This window comes from Cyprinodon variegatus, unplaced genomic scaffold (assembly GCF_000732505.1).
Source record: "Cyprinodon variegatus isolate N-32 unplaced genomic scaffold, C_variegatus-1.0 Scaffold75, whole genome shotgun sequence".
Taxonomy (NCBI): Eukaryota; Metazoa; Chordata; class Actinopteri; order Cyprinodontiformes; family Cyprinodontidae; genus Cyprinodon; species Cyprinodon variegatus.
The window spans coordinates 1,133,585-1,152,990 of NW_015150528.1; the positions used below are offsets into that span (position 1 = coordinate 1,133,585).

The 19,406-nt window shown below is 37.1% G+C and overlaps 1 protein-coding gene across 11 annotated transcripts in view; it reads left to right on the plus strand.

Annotated features, from left to right (window-relative positions):
- The window catches only part of agfg1 (ArfGAP with FG repeats 1), a 40,532-nt gene extending 21,738 nt beyond the window's left edge, over positions 1-18,794 (plus strand). The window contains exons 5-15 of one of the 11 annotated variants that reach the window (XM_015372771.1): positions 378-540; positions 2,717-2,812; positions 3,357-3,428; positions 8,325-8,537; positions 9,116-9,302; positions 9,634-9,710; positions 12,401-12,505; positions 12,769-12,810; positions 14,847-14,999; positions 16,354-16,448; positions 17,990-18,794. In XM_015372771.1, coding sequence (XP_015228257.1) covers positions 378-540; positions 2,717-2,812; positions 3,357-3,428; positions 8,325-8,537; positions 9,116-9,302; positions 9,634-9,710; positions 12,401-12,505; positions 12,769-12,810; positions 14,847-14,999; positions 16,354-16,448; positions 17,990-18,046 — 1,260 coding nt within the window. In that variant the 3' untranslated portion in view covers positions 18,047-18,794. Of the gene's footprint in view, positions 1-377; positions 541-2,716; positions 2,813-3,356; positions 3,429-8,324; positions 8,538-9,115; positions 9,303-9,633; positions 9,711-12,397; positions 12,506-12,768; positions 12,811-14,846; positions 15,000-16,353; positions 16,449-17,989 lie in introns of all 11 variants that reach the window. The other 10 variants (XM_015372770.1, XM_015372769.1, XM_015372773.1 and 7 more) reach the window with 10 other exon arrangements.
- Positions 18,795-19,406: the final 612 nt, after the last annotated feature.

A 19,406-nucleotide genomic window follows, 5' to 3' on the forward strand; every position in this document is an offset into this window, starting at 1 on the left:
CTGGTCGCCTTACATTCAGCCACTCTTTCATCATCTCCTCAATGAGGTGGTCTCAAAAGTCGCAGTTGCAACACACATAGGGCGCACCGCACCAAAGGGCGCACCGCACATTTTGAGGGAAAAAAAAGACGTTTATGTGCGCCTTATAGTCGTGAAAATACGGTAAGTAACCGATGATCCAAGCTCAGTCCGAACTCGGCGCAGATCGGTTTTCAGAGGGTAGTGTTAATGGGGCTTAAGACATCTACCTTCTAGGGATGCTTGTAATTGTTTTAGTCTTGATACAAATGTTTAAAAAGTGCCCTTTTTCAGTTAACTATAGTAACCAGCTTCAGCATAAAAGGTTTGACATCAGATGTGTTTCTTTTCTCCACCAGTCTCCAGTGGTGAGCCGTGGACAGGCCCATCAACAGCAGCTCCATGAAAAGAAATTTGACCTCTTGAGTGATTTGGGTGGAGATATCTTTGCAGCACCAGCCAACGTGAACACAGCCGTCAGCTCCAGCTTTGCTAACTTCGCACATTTCAACAGCCACACAAGTAAGAATCCCAGTAATGATTGATTGATTCAAAGCAGGTGTTGGTTGCCGGGGTCTTTATAAATTTCAGAAGGTTGCAGAAGAATTATTTTAATAAAGGGGGATGGCATCAGCAAAGCAGTTATTTCTTTCTCTTACATGGATATAATGCTTCTCTGATGTATTTCTTTAAGTTGAATCAAAGTAAACATCCGGAACTTAATGCAAAGGAAGATTTGTGCTGGAGAATAATGGCAGAACAAAAAAGAGAAAAGGTCTTTTTCAAGTTTCCAGCTTCATTTTCCTTCTCATGTGTTTAAAAACCATTCTGTCCTTTTACTATTTGGACTATTCACTGTTTCTGTTATAAAGTTTTGACCAATTACCAAAAGAGTTTTTATCTAATGCCCGGAAAAAAGTGTAAAGTAAAATATTCCTGAAAAGTGTTCCTCTGAACTACAGTCAGATCCAGTTCCTGCTGCGCTGCAACAAAAAGAGGAACTGGATGTGATGCTAAAAAAAAAGCCTTTGAAAAGGTTCCTGTTGTCCAAACCATCTGTATGATTATTAAAGCGTGGGTTCACGATGTACTTCTGGAAACAGATTTTTCATATTATCACCACTTGTTACAGACAACATCTTTTCAAAAACATGAAAATAATGATTTAACTCCACAATTTTATTAAGAAACAAAGAAAGAGTTTGATGGGAAACAGGTTGCCCAACTAACATCTCAATAACTTAGAATGTCAAAGAGATTTCCCATCGATGCAAATCAAACATGAAACTTCAATTTTAAAGGTCCATTACGTATTGACTCATTTATATTCATGGTTAGTACCCTGTATAATCTATATTTCTGTTTTTGGATCAATTTGAATATCATGTAAGACTAATAAAAAGAAGTTGGAGTACTTAAACATTGACTCGCATACAAAGTTTCTCCATATGCCCTCTTTTGCATGAAATGCTGCTGCTATGCTGCTTGACATAGAGGTGATGTTTTTAACTAAGCCCAGGTTTGTTTCATAGCAGCCTTCAGCTCATCTTCATTGAAGGCTCTTATCTACTGCCTGACAATATCAATTATGGGGTTCAGTTCAGGCAAGTCTGCTGACCAATCACCTACTGTGATGTTAGGGTCATTAAACAAGACGTCAGCAGTTTTAGCAGTTTGGGGAGATGCCAAGTACTAAGTATGAAATCTGAATCTTCATAAATTCTCAGCAGAGGAGCTGTAAAATGTCCTATTAGTGCTGACTTTTGTCTTAAGAAAACTCAAGTCACTACTGATTATAGAAACTTCTCACTTTAAGCAAGTTTGATTCATGTGTTTTACCTTTAGCAGAGGAGAGGCACTTCTAATGTTGACTCTGGTATAGGAGTGGCATTACACAAGGAAGGTAACAGCTGTAGCCTATTTACTGATGTGTCTGTGAGGCTCTTGCAGCGTGACTCCAGCTCAAGTGCTGTTTATGCAACTTTTTCTTTCCAACGTAACTTTCTAATATGGAAACAGCCAGTTTCTTATAAACAAGCTTTCATCGTTTACTCTCTTTGAAAAAGGTGTCAACTGCCGTCTGTTGGACGACTATAAATTCGACTGTCTTCCATATGATTAAGGTCAACACAGCCATAGTTAGCATTTGTCTGTTTTAACCCCTTTTTCATTAATTAAGTCGTCTTAGATGTTTAAAATTACGTTTCAATTGCATTTCTTGAATTCATCTGCTTTAGATCTACCAGCATGCGAAGGCGAAAAACAATCTCACATGGAGGGGATTTGTTAGCGAATAACCCGATGGAAACTCATTATAATCTGTATGTTAAACAAGAAACTCATTGCTGTTAGGTTTCCTTTTGTATTTTTTTAGTTAGAGATCTGAGACAAATTTGTTCCAACCTTTGATTAGAAATGTTGGTAATTTATTTTTTCTGTCATTGCCTTGATTGTACAACTTAACAGTCCATCAAAGCCAATTTGCCTGCAGGAGCAGTTCGGTTTCACCAGCCCTTTACTGTAGGTTGATTGTCTATATCTTAATGGAGTTCAGTGTTGTTTGTGTGTCATCTCACCTATGTTGTTAGATGTGTGTAAATCCATTCATCAACACCTCCCCCTCACTCTTTGTTTTTGTTTTGTTTTCTCCTGTTGTGCTCACCTGTCCATCTGAATATCACCCCATCACCACCTTCAGCAGCACCGAATGCCAGTGCAGGTGCAGGATTTGCTAATTTTGATGCGTTTGGAAGCAGCTCTACACCCCAGGCCTCTTTCCAGCCTCCAAATACAGGTAGAGAAGCTCACCAAGCACTAACATTAAACAGTTGGTATTGTCATTCAAAAACCCCAAGGGTAAACTAAAGATCTATTTATGAATAAGCACGCTCTGTGTAAATTATTTCAGTTGTTTTTAGCTGCTCTAACACACCCTCCCGAACGTTTATTAATCATTTCTGATAAACCAGCATACAATATAAAATGCCTGCATGTTTTTAGCCAGTATGTAAATTAACCTTTTTTGAGTGGCATACTCTTAGCAGATAAACCTTCTACTGCAAGCTATTACATGCTGCATTGCCCCCTACAGGGCATGTTCAATAACCTTCTTGGTGTGAGCCGTTCTCTTTTTCTCCCATTTCTGTTGCATCTTTCACTCTTTTGTTTTTTCATTGTCTTTGTCATAAACACAACATAACTGTCTATTTTTAGCACTCATGCTTTTCTCCTAGAGTCTTTTCTTTTAGCTACTATTTTGATTACTTGTTTTCTTTATCTTCTTTCAACTTTTCCTTCTTTATTGCACCATTTCCCCTCCTTTGATTTCTGTCTGCCAGCGTTCACTGTGCTCTCATCCAGCCGCAGTGTGGGTGAGTTTACCGCTGCTCTGCCTCTCCAGAGTTTGCACAGTAAGTCTCTGACTGGATTTGCCATGATAATAGCTTCATAATCTTTTATGTTTATTCCTCTCCATTTTGTTTTCTCTCATTGTGACTCTAACTCTATACATTACTGCTTTATGGTAGGGATAAAAAAAAAAGATTGTATAGTTTTTATTCTCTTGGTGTAAGACTGATTATGACTGCTTTTTGGGGGGGCTGGTCTTATCGCAATTTAAAGGCCATTGCCACACATTTTTAATGCAAAGAATTATTTTCAAAAATGGTATAGCCACAGTAGGCCTATAGCGTTGCTGAATAAAAGTTTAGTTAGTTTGACTGACAAAATAGCCTGTAAACAATTGTTTCATATATAGGTAGGTATAGGTATAGGTATATCATATATAGTAGGAGTAGTAAATTTAATGACGCCAGGCGTTACCAGATCCTAGTATCTCCGTAATAGAACTGAGAAATGGCTTCTTCTTAGTGCTACATTTCTCTGAATCCTGCACAACAAAAGAGAAGCAAAAGGAAGGTTAACATCTCTCAATATTTTGAGCATTTATGACGACTTAAAGAAGCAAAGGGGCTCAGAGACCATGAGGTTGCCCATTTCCTTCTGTAGGCAAGTTAAATATTTGATCATTCTAGCTATTAGCATTAGCAGACCTGGCAATCTGCGGTACACATTACAAAACGAGAGCTGGCTAGTGCAATACGTACTGGATAAAAATAGATAAGATCATAAAAAACTAATTGATTGTAATAAAATCTAAAAAAAAAAAAAAACAAAAAAAACCTGATACCGGATAGAGTATGTTTGATAAAGGCATGGTGATTAAGGTTATCCGCATGAGTTATTTTTAATAAGTAACGTAACAAATCTGCAGAGTTTCCTAGCTTGTTCTTGAAAGTAATACAAAAGGGGTCTCTTAAATAAAAATTAAAATAATAATAATAATACATTTAGTTTAAAAGTGCCTTCCAGAGCACATAAAGACACTGTACCATTAGGACAGTAGGAGCAACGTCATCAAGATTTAAAAAGAAGAAAAGAATTATTAAAAAGCAAAAAACAGATGATCATAGTTAGAAAGCAATCTTGACAAATGGCTTTTGAGTTTTGATTTAAACAAAGATGGAGTCTTGTGTGGCTGTTTTGGAGCAGGGAAAGCTCTCCTCCTCATGGTGCTGAGTGGAAAGGAGGACAACAAGGTGAGTAATGGAGGAAGATCCAAGTATACGAGAGGAAACTGAGATTTGAAGTAGATCCTCAAGACTGACAACATTTTACAGATCCTATTGGAAAAAATATACAGCATTTTAAGCTCATAAAGGAGTATTAAGCATTAAACATGTAACCTTTTAGCACCACAGTGCTATCCTCCTACAGAATTATAATTCATTTATTCATCAAATAATAGAGGAAAAACTGGTCCTGGAGGAGTTGAATGGCACTTTTGCGTCAAAGACCCCTACAGTAATCTGAGACGGTAATCTATAAACCTTTGACTACTCATAAATGGTGGGATTAGAAGCCTTCTATTCAGATGAAGTTTTTGGTTATTTGAAGCAAATATGAGCAACAATTATAGAGCATTTTTTTGTTTTTTATTAATTTGTTGTCAGTGCTGTGTTAAGAGTTGCTTTATTAATAAAACGGAATCTCTTCCGTTTAAGAATGCAAACCTTTAGTACTGAACTGTTAATTTTACTTATTAAAGGCATAAAGGAGTATCTCTTTTCTGTTAGAAGATCTGGGAGGGATCCTCTTGTCTATAGGTTGTCTGAAATGCCAATCTGTGTGACCTAAGGCCAGCCTGCATTCTCTTTGCTTCTTATAAACATTATATACAGTTAGCTTTGGTTGTAGCTCCTGTGTTCTCATCATTGCTGAAAGTAGCAAGAGGCAAACAATCTTATAAGTTTATGAAAGGAAGAGAAAGGAAAGAAAAAAAAGAAATAAGACCAGACTGTATGGTGCAAAAGCAGGAAGGATGGTCTTGCACATTCACTGTTATTCTCGAAGTGATCAGGACATTTTCTACTCTTTCAAAAAAAAAAAAGCCCACTTTACCTTTAAAGAAATGAAACTTTGAAATGTTTGTTTTGCTTTTTGGTTTCCAGTTTTGTAACAAGATCCTAAATGCTTGTTAGGATCTTTACAATCTTTTTGTATTTAAATGTTGTCATCCAACTTCTTTGTCTAAACTTCTAGTTGGAGCACACACTAATGTCAGAATTATGTGTTGAATGTCCACATTCATCCCCACCAAGAACTAACTTAACCTAACTAGCTTACCGGTTAACCTGAACCGATTCAGTTTAAACGATGAAGACGAAGTTCACTTTTCTTTTCTTTTTTTAATTTGCGTATTGAAACTATATTTTCTTTACCATTGAAATATACTGAACGTTTATGCAAAGACTACATTTGTGTTTGTAGCCTAGAGAATGTCTTTGCTTCATTCAGTGTGACATGTGGGGAAACAGTAGTTTTTAAGATGTTATTAAACAAGAAAGTACACCCCAAAATGTCATCTCTGTCGTCACATAATCAGGATTATGACCCTACTTAAACTACTTTGTGAGCAGCAGACCCCCACATACCAGCAGGACTCTGTCAACCAAGTACTACGTTATTTAACGCAGCTTGAAATGGTTATAAATGTGTTTTAGTTATGTGGCACAAACTAAAGTCAGAACATAAAATCAAACGTATAACAGCGGAAGGTTTTGATATTTAAGTGAACTTAGGTATTCATTATAAACTGAACAACTGAACATAAACATTTTCGTAGCATGATGAAAGCACTCCCCCTTTTCTTTGTTCATTAAAAAAACTACATTCTACTGGCTTTCTATGTACAGGCTTCAAAACGCCCCAGACTGTTGAAACGCACTGCAGGACCTTTCAGCGCCCCTTGGCTTGCATCTATGAGAGAGACTATATGTAAACCGAATCCCCTTGATGCTCAAAATTCATTTGGTTTGAATTCAGCATTGGCTCTAGGGTTTCAGTTTTTGTGGGAAGAATTTGTAAAGTTTCAGCTTTTATTCCTCACTTTGTCTCTTGTGTATTTGCATTGGTTTATGGAGACTCCCTGCCTAAAGCGGGCTTCATAACTGCAAAAAAAAGGACACTAAATAAACACCTCACTTTAAACAATCACGTTAAATTAATGAGGTCTTTTCATTTTTCAGTTTTAGAGAAAGGGGGTAATAATGTAGCCGTATGATTCCCTCCCAAATAGAGTTATCTTTTATATAAGCAGAGTCTCTCCCCAAAGTTTTCATACCTAAATTGCTATTTATTTTTGAGCTTTGTATCTCTACCATGTTTACAATAGATTTTTCTTTTGACATTAACCTCTAAAGCTGTTTAACTCCCCTAAAGTAGTTATTGTGGAAAATCTTTGCTCACTTTCCTTTAGGTATTTCTGAGGCCCATTTCACAACGAAGGTTTATCAAACTCAAATCCTCATCTCTGAATTGATCTAGTCTAAGGTTGGAAACTGAGTTTGTGGTTTCATAAAAGCCACTGTGGGTTAGTTTAATCAACTCTAAGAAGGTTCATTCAGAGTTGAGCATGTGGGTAACAAGTATGAAAAGCCATTATCAGTGAAGCCCCGATTCTACAAGTCACCATGACGACAGAGAACAGAAAGTATGTATTTTATACCCCTGGAACTAGAGATTTTGATGTAGAATTAGAAAAAAAATATTGGAGAATGTGTTTAAAAGGCAGAGAACCAGCGCAACAGCTGCTAAGGAGAGGAACATGGAGTAGGAGAAGGTTGAGTTAATGGGTAAATGTATATGTAGTCTGCAATGGCAGGCTGTTTGACATTAAAAGAGCTGTCCTCTTTATTGTTCCATTTTTAGATCACTAAAATAGTCACTAAAATAATCAGATTTTTAGTCTGAACTGTAATAATAGAATTTCTAAATTTGTAATTTTTGCCAGCAAAAACTGAATTTCAGAAAAAACAAAAAGTATTACACATTAAATCCATGTCACCGAAACGTAGAATTGATTCTAAGTAACGCTGTAAAATGCAGTAAAAACAAAAAAGGTACATTGTAAATAAAGTAGATAGCTACTACAAAGTACGAAATTGTAAATAAGACTTCAGACTTGGCTGAAAAGGCTGTTATCAATGATAATCTGCATATTACCATCCATAAGAAACCTACTAGAAGGTAAAGGAGGCATAGTCTGAAGCGATATGGGACTGGTGCTGTTTGACTGCAGCCGTGTTCTATAATGCTTTTATCACATATATCATTGTTCTCTTACTGATTTCAGACTCTTTTAAAGAAGTCTGTAATGCTGCAAATGTGAGGACAGATAAGGTCTGGATGTATGTGATGGTGCATAAAGATAACTTTCTGAATATCAAAGGACCCTCACCCTATGAATATTGAATTCTCTATGAATTAATGCTGATCATTCTTTAATAAAATCCTTGTCAAAAGGACATGTTATGTTTGTTTTAAACACCTAATGTGTCTAACTGACCAAGTGAAGGATTTTTACATTTTTTAATGTTTACACAAAATCACGAAAAAACTCTTCTGACTAAATCAGGAAATAAAACGACGTGATTGGCTTCAAGGAGAGCCGAGACAGAGGACACTCTGAGTTTATTGAACAAAATCTGCTCCCGAAAAGTTTAGCTTGGGGAAGATCGTTACTACGGTAACAGAAACAGAGGTTGAGTAAACTCTCTTTGTGAAATGGAAAACTCAGTTTCCCTGATTTGAGATTTAGAAAACTATGTAGAACTGACCCCGGTCCTCCTCCGCTGGCATGGCTCAACACAGATTCCTCTCTCCCTGACACCTCTGTTTTGATCATTGTCTCAAAATTTTTAAATAAGGCATCCCTTATGACCTTTTAATTTCTCTCTTCCATGCAGGTAGTGCCTCAGGGGGACTAGCAAATGCCAATTTTGCAAATTTTGACAACTTCCCCAAATCGTGTAGTGCTGACTTTGGATCCTTCAGTTCCTCCTCCCAGAGTAACTCCACAGGAGCTGCCAAAGACGTTGTACAGAGTACTAACGTTCCCATCGATAGATACGCAGCCCTGGCTGACCTGGACGTGTTTAGCTCTGCCAAAACAGAGCAAGGTAAACCTCTATAGCCCAGCCTGCTTTGTCGATTTCAGGGCGATGGGATCACTTGAAAATAATAAAAAGAAGCAAACATACAGGCTTGCTATAAATATGAAGATTGAAAGCCCTGTTTTTTTTTTTTAGCTTTTTTGACCCGGGTCATGCACAGGCTTAAAAAACAAACAAACAAACAAAAAAAAAACAGCAAGCTTTATATATTGTTGTACAAATTATGACATTTTCAAGCAAAGGCCGAATTTGATCATTGTTTTATTGTCCAGCTCAATTCTTTCATCTGTTGACATTACCATGACCTTGGTGAGACCAAAGCAGCCAACATAAAGACCAGAGGCTGCTGCGCTCTCTTCTCGCTTTTAAAAAGTGCCATCCTTTCAAACATTTTGAAGACCAGAATTCTGGCTGGGTTTATTTTTTTCTCAATGTAATTTCACAAATTTGTCAATAACTGACTATTATTCCCACGTTTTAATAGGTTGAATATGGCAGTTCTTGGGACCTTTTTGCTGCCTTTCAGAGTTGACTTGTTCCTGTAACTTAAATTGAACCTCTTTCGTCGTGTGCTCCTCTTCCAGGGAGTGGTATTTCTGGAGGCGTAAGCTCTGCCGCTGCAGCAGCTGCAGGAGTTGCTGGTTTGCCTCAGAAGCAGCCAGCGGGTGTCGCTCGAGGGGACCGTTATGCTGCTCTTGCAGAGCTTGATACCGTCTTCAGTTCCACAGCTCCAGCCACCAGTGTTTACAACACCTCCAGTACTTCCCAAGGGTAAGATTCCCTCACCATCTACACACTGTTATTGGGAAGGTGCCAATTAAGACGGAGTTTAATGTTGATTTATATGAGATACTGTCTCAATGTTTAATTTTGTATGTGTATTTTTATGCTTATTCATGAATTTTTATGGCTTTTAATAAACACAAAATCTCAGGTTTTTATTAGTACGTGATTATAGGATTTCAATGTGCTGGCAGACTGTGGCCCTTTTATAGTCTGTTTGACTTTATGAGGAACTTTGTATACTAATAAACTTTCTTTATCCATAGAAAATATGTTTCTGTCTCATTAACGGGATTTATTTCTTTGGCTAATACCACAGTGGTGTGTTTGGGTCCGAGACGGTGGCTTCAGCACAAGCACAACAGGCCATGCCTGGCATGCCTCAGGCTTTTGGAGGTAAGTAAATCTGTTTTCCTTACATATATAAACACAAAATCAATTATGAATCATCAAATCGCTGATGCTATTATATTATTTAGTGGCTGTTCTTGACCGAATTGCTTGTTCTGTGGCCAAAAGCAAATCATTTTTATCTTTTGTTTCTTTCCTTCCCTAAAACGTTAAGTCAAACTAATTAGCTGTTTTGTTATAGAACCAACCTTTGTTTGATATATGTCTGTGAAATAAATCTTTTTTTATTTTTTGATTTATCAAGTTTTTTTTTCTCTCCCAAGCAATTTATTCCTTGGGCTTCCCAAGCTCGTTTTCTCGCATCAGTTTATCACTTTCTTTCATGTCTTCTCTTAACTGTAAAGCTAGCTCACTTCACACAACTAGCTGAAAATGTTTTATTGCCTGATCTCCAAATATTACAAATAAGAAGCACTGAAATGCACATGCATTTATATTTTTGGTATGAGCAATAAGAGGGCATTTTGCAGGTGATCTACACAGATTTCTGCACACATGTTAAGATGTGCAAAGCAGATTGTGTGTTCTACAGGTGATGAAGAGTGGTAGTAAAAGAAAGATGATGTTCTAAGCCATGCAGTCGGACATAATAATGATAAAAAAATATAAAAAAAAAATCTAACTAAATACTATTAATAGAGCTCTTTGCATGGGAAGCCTATCCCTAAGTGCTACAAACAAAAATTAGAAAAAAAAATGATTAAAATAAACAAAAGTTAAATGTGAAAAGAATAATTATAAAATATGGGAGAGATTTGTTTAACTGTTAATGAAACTGGGCATCTTAAAATGGGTGAAAAGGTATAAAGCATAACAGTGCTGTTGTTTGTTGATGCTAGGGAGAGAAAAAAATATTCCTGTTGAATCAAGAGACGCACATTTTAAGCAACGAGGATTGTTTTACAGACGGGGGAGATTAGATTTTCTAAGTCATATCGCCCAGCCACACATCGACAGAGAATAATCCAGTTCATTACTAGTATTTTTTGTAGTTCATACTTAAGATTATGACTTGACTCCAAATTCTTACAAAAAAACTGTAATTCAGCACTAAACTGGAACTACCAATCTACTGCCATTAGTGTTCAGTATACATTTTGCTCACATTAGCAAGGGGCAGGTTCCCCCCTCCTCATGGTTTGGATATGAAAATGAAAAAAATGTATTGAAAGCTGGTGCCATTCCCTAATGGAATGGCACTTTTAGCAGTAGGTCATAATACCCTGCCACTTATTTTATACAGTCTGTTTTCTTTCTTAAAGGGGTCATAGAATGCAAAACCAAGTTTACATTTTCATAGATGAATAACGATAGTTCAGTGGGTGAAATGGGCGTTCAGAGAAGTTCAAACCCCATCAACACCTCCTTTCAATGCAAATCTCACAATTCCAAACTTCGACCATAAAACAGGAGAATTAATGCAAAGCCCCAAGTTGACTTCAATTCGGGGATGTTGCCTTATTTGGTTCTGGCCTAACCATAAGGCCATTACAACCGCAAGCTGGAAGTATGATTTTGTGGCCAAGCTGTTGATAGCAATGCTAGCATATCTATGGTGACCAGAATTGGGTTTTTGAAAAGGAGGACACTTTGTTTGGGGAGGAATGGGGGGCTGACTGGAACGGACCGGGCATTTGAACCGAGCCATCAGATCCGGCGCTGGTCTGGGTCCGGAGCCAGCCAGGGATGGAGCGGGGATGGAGTGACCAACCCGACCTGGAGACGTTATGTTTCCCCCCGCTTGCCTCCGTGCCCCACTGGCTCCCTCTCTCCATCCGCCGGAGTTCCTAGACCAGCCCCTGGTGGCTCAGTTCTGCTGCACTGTACTCGACCAAAATCCTGGACAATTTTAAAATTCCCCCCGGACATTTTTTTAGGTGTAAAAGGACGTCTGGTCACCCTACTATATCAACCATTTCAATGTTTCAGTGAGTGAGTGCTTGTTGCTATGATGCGTCTTTGCTCAGCAGTTTCAATTCAATTAAATTTCAATCGTTGTAAACCAACCAATCAGCGCACAGCTCATCTAAATATTCATGAGTATACCATAAAAGGAAGAAAACCTGTCGTTTCATACTGGGGCTCTTAACCAGGCTTGCATTACGCCTCATAAAACAGCAAAATATGCAATTTTCAGCCCAACCAATGTTACAAACCCTATTCAGAGACCTTAAGGACCAGCACCAAATACCCTATATAATCATTCTATGACCCCTTTAAAAGCCTTTTCTTATTTTGTTGTACCTGCCTACTATTTTATTGGGGTATCTTTGCTACTTGTCTCACATATCTGAGCGTTCACAGGGCACTGCAATAGAATGTTTGGACTGAAACGTTCAAATACTAGATTAAAGGTCACTGGTGTTGAACATTTCAGTCCAACAATTCTTTTACAGCCTCACAGTGTGGAATCAGATATGATGAGTGTGACAACCAACATTGATCTTGACCATCATATGTTGATGTCTGTAAAACAGTTTTTAGAAGCTTTATTATCTGCTTTATTTATTTATAATGTTTTTTTTTCCATAAATCATCCTAACATGTATTAAAACATTTATCTATTCTGGAACCCTCTCCAAACCAGTTTTAAGGTGTTAAACCCCATGCCTTTTTGTTGTAGTTCTGTTTCTCAGCTCTGTCACATTTTAAAACTTGACATCTTCCTGCAGCAGCACCATCAACCAATCCGTTTGTAGCTGCTGGTGTCGCCCCCGCAGCAGCTCCCACCAATCCATTCCAATGCAACGGCAGAGCAGCAAACGTGGCAGCTGCAGCAGGTCTGTTCTCCTTTGTGTCTGTGAATCCTTTTTTCTCAGAGGTTGGGATGAAATTCTTTGTGGGGAAAGCTGCACGCAGCAGGTGAATTGTTCAGTAAACTTGGCCTTGAACAATCAACAATTGAATCAGATAGAAAAAAAATAAATAGAAATAAAAGGTATTAAGAAGTTAAAGTTACAGAGACTCTGACTGGAATTATAATATAAATTTATGGTAAAAGGAAATTTGTTAATTAAATGAATATTTTTATCATGCTGGACAGGCTTGAGGGTCCTTCATTGGCAGGACTATGCCCCTACATTTGGTAGGTCACTTTAAGGTGTTTGCCTAGTTTTGTATTGGTGTGCTGTGAACTGAAAGAGACTAATATTTATTGGCATACATACATCTATTTTATAATCAACTGAAAATTCAAACAAAATAAACCCACCTGTTTGATCAACATTTGACCTTATAGGTTGTAAAATGCGGTTCAGGTTTCTCCTGATGACATGTTTGCTTCTTCTTTAGGATGGAAGGTTTATTTTTGAATTATAAGTACTATTACTTAAAGAAAAATACAATTATATTAATATATATTTATCTTTTTGGGTTTCACCATGCATGCCACATTAGCGGACATACATTCTAACTGTGGATATTAACAGATAGGAGGCCTAAGACATACTTAAGTTAATTTTTCTTAAATACTTTTTTTATGGAAGAGTCAGTCATATTGGCACTGAGATTGTTCTGGTTCATAATGATGGATGGTTTATTAGCTGGTTCAGATTGTCCAGATCAAAGAGGCCAACTGAAGACCTCTGTTCCAGTTCAAGACTTGCTACTAAGTTGCAGTTTCTGTTTGTTTTTTAAGGAGACACTAATTGACAGGTTTGCTGTTAAATAAGCATCCCGAGCTGTCCCCATGGCGACCATATCCATACGTTGCTCAGCTGTATAAAATTTCCTGAAAATGTACAGAAATAGATACACGTCAAATCAGTTTGAATCGAGGAGCCGATTTCTAAATGGAATCAGAGCTCCAACTGTCTTAGTCTGTTTATGTTGCTGTAAATGTTTGTTTTATTAAAGGAAATTTTCATTCCCTTTTTAATTACAAAGCTACGCTTGTATTTGTGATGTTCAATGGTGTCTCACAGATGCCGTCTCAGCTCCTTTCTTTTTCTCTGTTTTTTGTTTTGTTTTACTGAATAGTTTTAAACATTTAGTGAAGCCTAACTCACTTGTTGGTGAGGTGTCAACGTTCCAAATAGAAACATGGAGGCCAAATTCTCGTCTTAATTATGGTTTGTTAAACATTTAAATGATCAATATTAATAATTCAGCTGCTAGAAAGCAACTTTGGGACTTTATACAAAACATAGACTTTTTGTTTTTAACCAGTTTCTTTATTGGATTGTTTGTGTCGTTTAACTAGTTGATGGTTGACCAGGTTTCCATGTGACGGTCTAACAGTATTGTTGCCATGGTTATTCTAACATGGGTAGGTGCCTTCTGGCTATGTATACCACTTACCTGTTTATTGTAGGCGGATGCTGGGCGTTCCAAGCAGTTCCTCAATCTGCTTTTGATTTTTTGCCAATTGGGGATGTATAAAGGAAACATGTGCAGTAACAAGTCTACACACAGTTTTATAAATCTGTCTCTTTTTTTTTTCCACAGTGAGTTGTGAGAATTTTCTCTGGCTCCAGTTTTTGGTATAAAAGCTGCATACTCTGTTATGCCTGAAGGCCCAGAACACATAGTTCAAAAGATGCATCCAGCACTTTTGTAGCAGAGACCATATCCTGTTCATGTTTTTGAGACATGACATCTGACCCTAACATTTCAAACATGATATAACAGTCTTTTAGCTTTTCAATGGTTGAATGTCTGCAGGGAACACTGTGTGTGAAGGAGGAGTAGTCTTTGACTGCAGAGAGTAGTTTCAGAGTTTCTTACTGGTATTGATTGCATCACTGTAAAAGCAGTCTTGGCAGATCTGATGCTGAATTTGAAGAAGAGCTTAAGGATGTGATGAATCATGAGAGCACCAAAGTTGCTGGCTTTCTTCCATTTTAATTTAGCAGTTTAACCATTTACTGGGTTCAGTTTGGGATTATTTCTCTGATTTCTTGCTGTGTTTTGCTTAACTTTTTTCTAACTGTGGTTGTCTGAAACTCCTGGTTTTCTGTTAATAATTTCCTAGAATATCTAACAATCTGCCTGCAGATGTGTGCACTGCAGGCAGATTGTTAGATGTGTGCAGACGTGTGCTCTGAAAATAAACCCTTCATGAAACACAAAGCAGCTCTCTTAACCTTGAAATAATTTTTTGTATTTCCTGCTGTCTTGCAGCTCCCTTTGGCACAGGCTCAATGAGTATGCCGGCAGGATTTGGAAACTCTGCCGCCTTCAATCTCCCTACTAGCTTCAGTGGAACATTCCAGCAGCCCTTTCCTGGCCAGCCCCCCTTCACTCAGCCTCCTGCGTTTCCTCAACAACCCAATGGTATGTATCCAAGTGTGAGTTTTCAGCCTGACACACAAACCCAACTCTGTTAGATTACACCTTAACACTAGAACAACCAAGGTCGTCATTTTGACGATTCTAAGATTTTAAAGGGAAAGAACTTTAATTACATTAATCATATTGCTCATGTTATCTGACTTTTCCTATTTCTATATTTCCTTCATTATCACATAGTTGTTGTAATAAAATAAAAGTGTAAAAAATAAATATGGTTAATTTTATCTCGATATCCACAGCTGTCATTTTGACTGCTCTATAAGTTGCATTATAAATTCTTCCCACGGTTGATTGAGGTTCGGTACCATGGCCTAGCAACCAACATTACCTTAACACATACCTTGAACCCTGGGGCTAATACATAAAAAAGGCTTCCAGAAAAAAATCTAACCACAAACAGGCTTTAGTAATGCTTCAAAATATTGATGATAGCGTTTCGGCAGAGAGGGAGAGGGACCGATGGGGACGACGGGTCGGTAGGAAGCGGTTCAGATTCGCCCACGGCAAAACGCAGACATATCAGTGACCCATCAGACAATAGTGTAACTTTTGTTTAAGGTTTGGATAACACTGCCCACAATCAGCGGCCAAAAAGCCAAACCAGAGCCCGTGCTCTACTATAATCACACAAAGGTTGGCGTCGATGTGTTGGATCAGATGATTATAAAGTATTCTAAAAGCTCCAATTTGAAGGTGGCTTGTGACCGTATTTTACAATCTCCTGGACATGGCAGCTATAAACGCATTGGTTTTGGTCAGGAGCTGTTTGAACGTCATGGTCTCAGATCATGCAGAGATTTTATCCCTGAACTGGTAAAACAGTTGCGCACAAACCTCATGCGCTTTGCAGTTTACCAACCCCTCCGCTGCAAGAGATCCAGCTTTGGCGAGGCAAAAGAAAATGGCACCAGGTGCTTCAGCGCTGCAAAAAAAAAAAAAAAAAGCATGCATATGATGTTTGACACAAATTTAAAAAGATGGTGTAGATGGTAATCAATCAATTTCTGTAAATAAAATTGTAATGTCAAACTTTGAACCTGTGTAGTAAAACAGTCTTAGCATACAGTACAGCCTTTAAAAAAAATATATTACAATATATATATATATATATTAGACCCTCCACAATGTGTTTATATCGCACACTAGAACCTTTTCAGTTGATGACAACATCACTACTCCTGCGTTCCATTGGGGAAAATGTCACTCTTCAAATTGACAGCCATTGGGAATTCTGGCAGTCCTAGTGTTAATGCTCCAATGGGTTTTAGATATTTCTTATCTCTGTAGAATGTTTTGGTTTTTCTCACATATTAACAGCTGTATTATTGTCTTTTAGGTGGAGGTTTCCCAGCATTTGGCCAGACCAAGCCTGTTGTGACTCCTTTTGGACAGCCAATGGCAGCCCCCATGGTCCCTAGCAACCCTTTTCTGGTTAGTATGGTAATACCTTGAGTTTTGGTATAAAATATGTCTCAGGCTCCCAAACTTTTCAGCTTCTGTCACTTAAAAGCCATTATGGACTCATGAGCTAAGCTATTGGTCGAGTATACAAGCTTTTCTATAGAACCAGGGGTCTTTTTTTTATCTCTTTAAACACTTTATCTTATATACTTCACTGTTATTAATTCAATGTTTAGTCTAATTAATAGTTAGGACCTATACTTGTGAATCTGCAGTACAAATGGGGATCCCCAGCTTAACTTTAGGAATCAGTAACATATGATGCATTATATATATATATTATTTTTTTTTGCTTGTTTATTTTAACTATTTTGAAAGCAACAATATCGAAAATCATAGTTAAACCTTATAAACGTGTTAGGTGGAACCTATTAGCCAGTTTAGATTTGTTGCCCTATGCAGGACTAAAGGAAATATTAACTTACAGATGTAGTATATTAATCATTTTAATAAATACACAGCATATGCAAAGCTTAAAATTGATATTTTTTTCTTTTTTCTTGAAAATAACGTTAAAGCTGAACCTTAAAGATTTGATATGAAGTATCTTATATATGATGGTTAACTTTTCCTGAGTTCAAAAAAGTTTTACTTCCAGAATGCACATCTATCCGATGTAGTGGCCGTTGTTTTAATACCACTTCGATCTCTGCATAAGTTTTTCTCTAAAGGTTGAATTAGGCTGGTGTAAAATTGGGAAAAAATAACTTTTAGAATTATTAAATGAATTCTAAAAGGCTTTTTTTTAAGCCTTCTTTAAAGAGGTATTACAGTGTTGGAATTATACTGCCACCTGTGGCAAAAACACCAAACTGCAGCTCTCTTCAGCTTGTTCTTGTAGCTCTTGTAAATCAATTAATCTGTTAATTTTTTCAATTATTCAATTAATACTTGGATAGCCAAAAGTTCCTTCAAGAGGATTTAAAACTAAACCAGGTGAAACTTCCACTTGAGGAGTTCTGTATAGAGCATATTTACAGACTTAAATGCAAAATATTAATATATGTTTTTACAATTTTTACATAATTACTGCTCTTACTGGGTCACTCTGTCAGCTAAAGGCATGTTTTAGAGTCTCTAAACTCCAGTTAATGATTAACGATTACTAAATTAGTTCACAATTATTTCAATAATCAATTAATCACAACTAATCCAAGTAGATGCTTTAGCTCTAAATAAACCATTATTTTTGCCATTTTATAAAGATTTTTCTTTTTTTTTCTTTTATTTGGAGTCCATAAATAGAATACATTTACTGGCACTGTTTAGTTCCTTAGCATTTACAAAAACACAGGAATGAAGTGTAACCTATGGTTGTTTAAAAAAAAAAAAAAACCATAATACTCCTCTTAAAGTTAAAAAATAATCAATATTTTAAAAATCTAAAGTTATACTTGATTTAGAGCTTATCTAATTATCCAAGAATCCTTTTCCTAGATCATTAAGTGTGGCTGTATACCTTTTAATGCTGATTAAAGAGCGTTTTTGACTCTGCACTTCTGTTGTTGCAGGGTGGAGCTCCGCCCCCTCAGTATCCTGCTGGAGGCTCGACTAACCCCTTCTTATAGCGATCCACCTCCTCTGCTGCACCACAGGGTCAACAACCAGAACGCTTGCACTTATTGCACTGTTATGTTCAACCAGTAGCTTTAAAAACACAATGTTAGTAAGAATCTGTATTTTCTATTGCAGTTTGTCACAAATGAAACAATGTGCAAGACGGACATGCTGACACTGTCTGTGGCCACAACAAAAAGAGAGGATGTGTGCCGAGGGAGAGGTTGATCCTCTGCCCTCTGTTAAACCTGTGAACCGGCCTGAGCCACAATGTATAATCAAACTGGCTGAAAACTAAGTTATTGCATACAGTATATCATTCATCATGCTGCATTTCTGTACATTTGTTTTGTTTTAGGACTTTAGCTCTCTGTGCATATCAGTATTTGTAAAACAAGATTTGTTAAGACAGGGCTGTTGCTTGGGTACTGCCAGTTTCTGTATTTGTAAAGATCTAAACTGTTTGTGCTGAATCTTTTTTTTTGGGGGGGGTAAATTCTTCTTACTATGGAAAATGTTCAGTTATTGAAAACTGAAAGCAAGTGAATGCTGTATCAGAACGGTGAGGTGCTGTTCTGCCCGTTTTCCTCCTCGCTGAAAGAGACGCTGGTCCCAACATTTCTGAGTGATGGCATCCCACACATCCATGTGGGGAAGTAGAATGACTGGACTGAAAAACCACTTTTATGGGATGTTAAAGAATTTTAAGTTAATGTGTAAATATATACAGAATATATATTAAAATGATTTTAAATAAAATCAAAGGACTAACCCATTCATTAATGAAGTGAAATGTGCATCTTGATAAAGGGATTGAAATGCTGATTTTAATTATTTAACTTGGAAAAATCAAACTCTTCATTTTTGCAGTGTGGATTTTTTTCAGATATATCTGCGATAGAAAGTCAGCATCACCATAAAGTTTGTAAGGAAGGGTGCCGTGAAATGCTTTCTTTGTAGATGGCTGCTTCGAATGTGGATTCAAACTCACTGGACCAACACTCTACATGTGGATCTTTGTTCCTTTCAAAATAAAATCAATTTGCTTTTGTCCTAAAAGCACATTTTTCACCAATGACCAAAAATGTACTTCCTTATTTATTTTAGCTCCAGGTATAATAAACTTTATTAGCCAAGTTTGGGTACACAAACAGCTAATAGCAGTCCAAACAAAAAACACAGTTTTTAAGGAAAATACTTAAACGGATGAAATAAAGACCATATACAGGAAAAAAACACACTATTTACCAGCTCTCCTTTTTTTTTTTTTATAAAAGGAAGAGATGTAATAGTGCCAAAGACTTTTTTTTTTTTTTTTCTGTTTCAGCTTGTTTTCACTAATTGCACTATTTAGCGCAAACATTTTAGTAA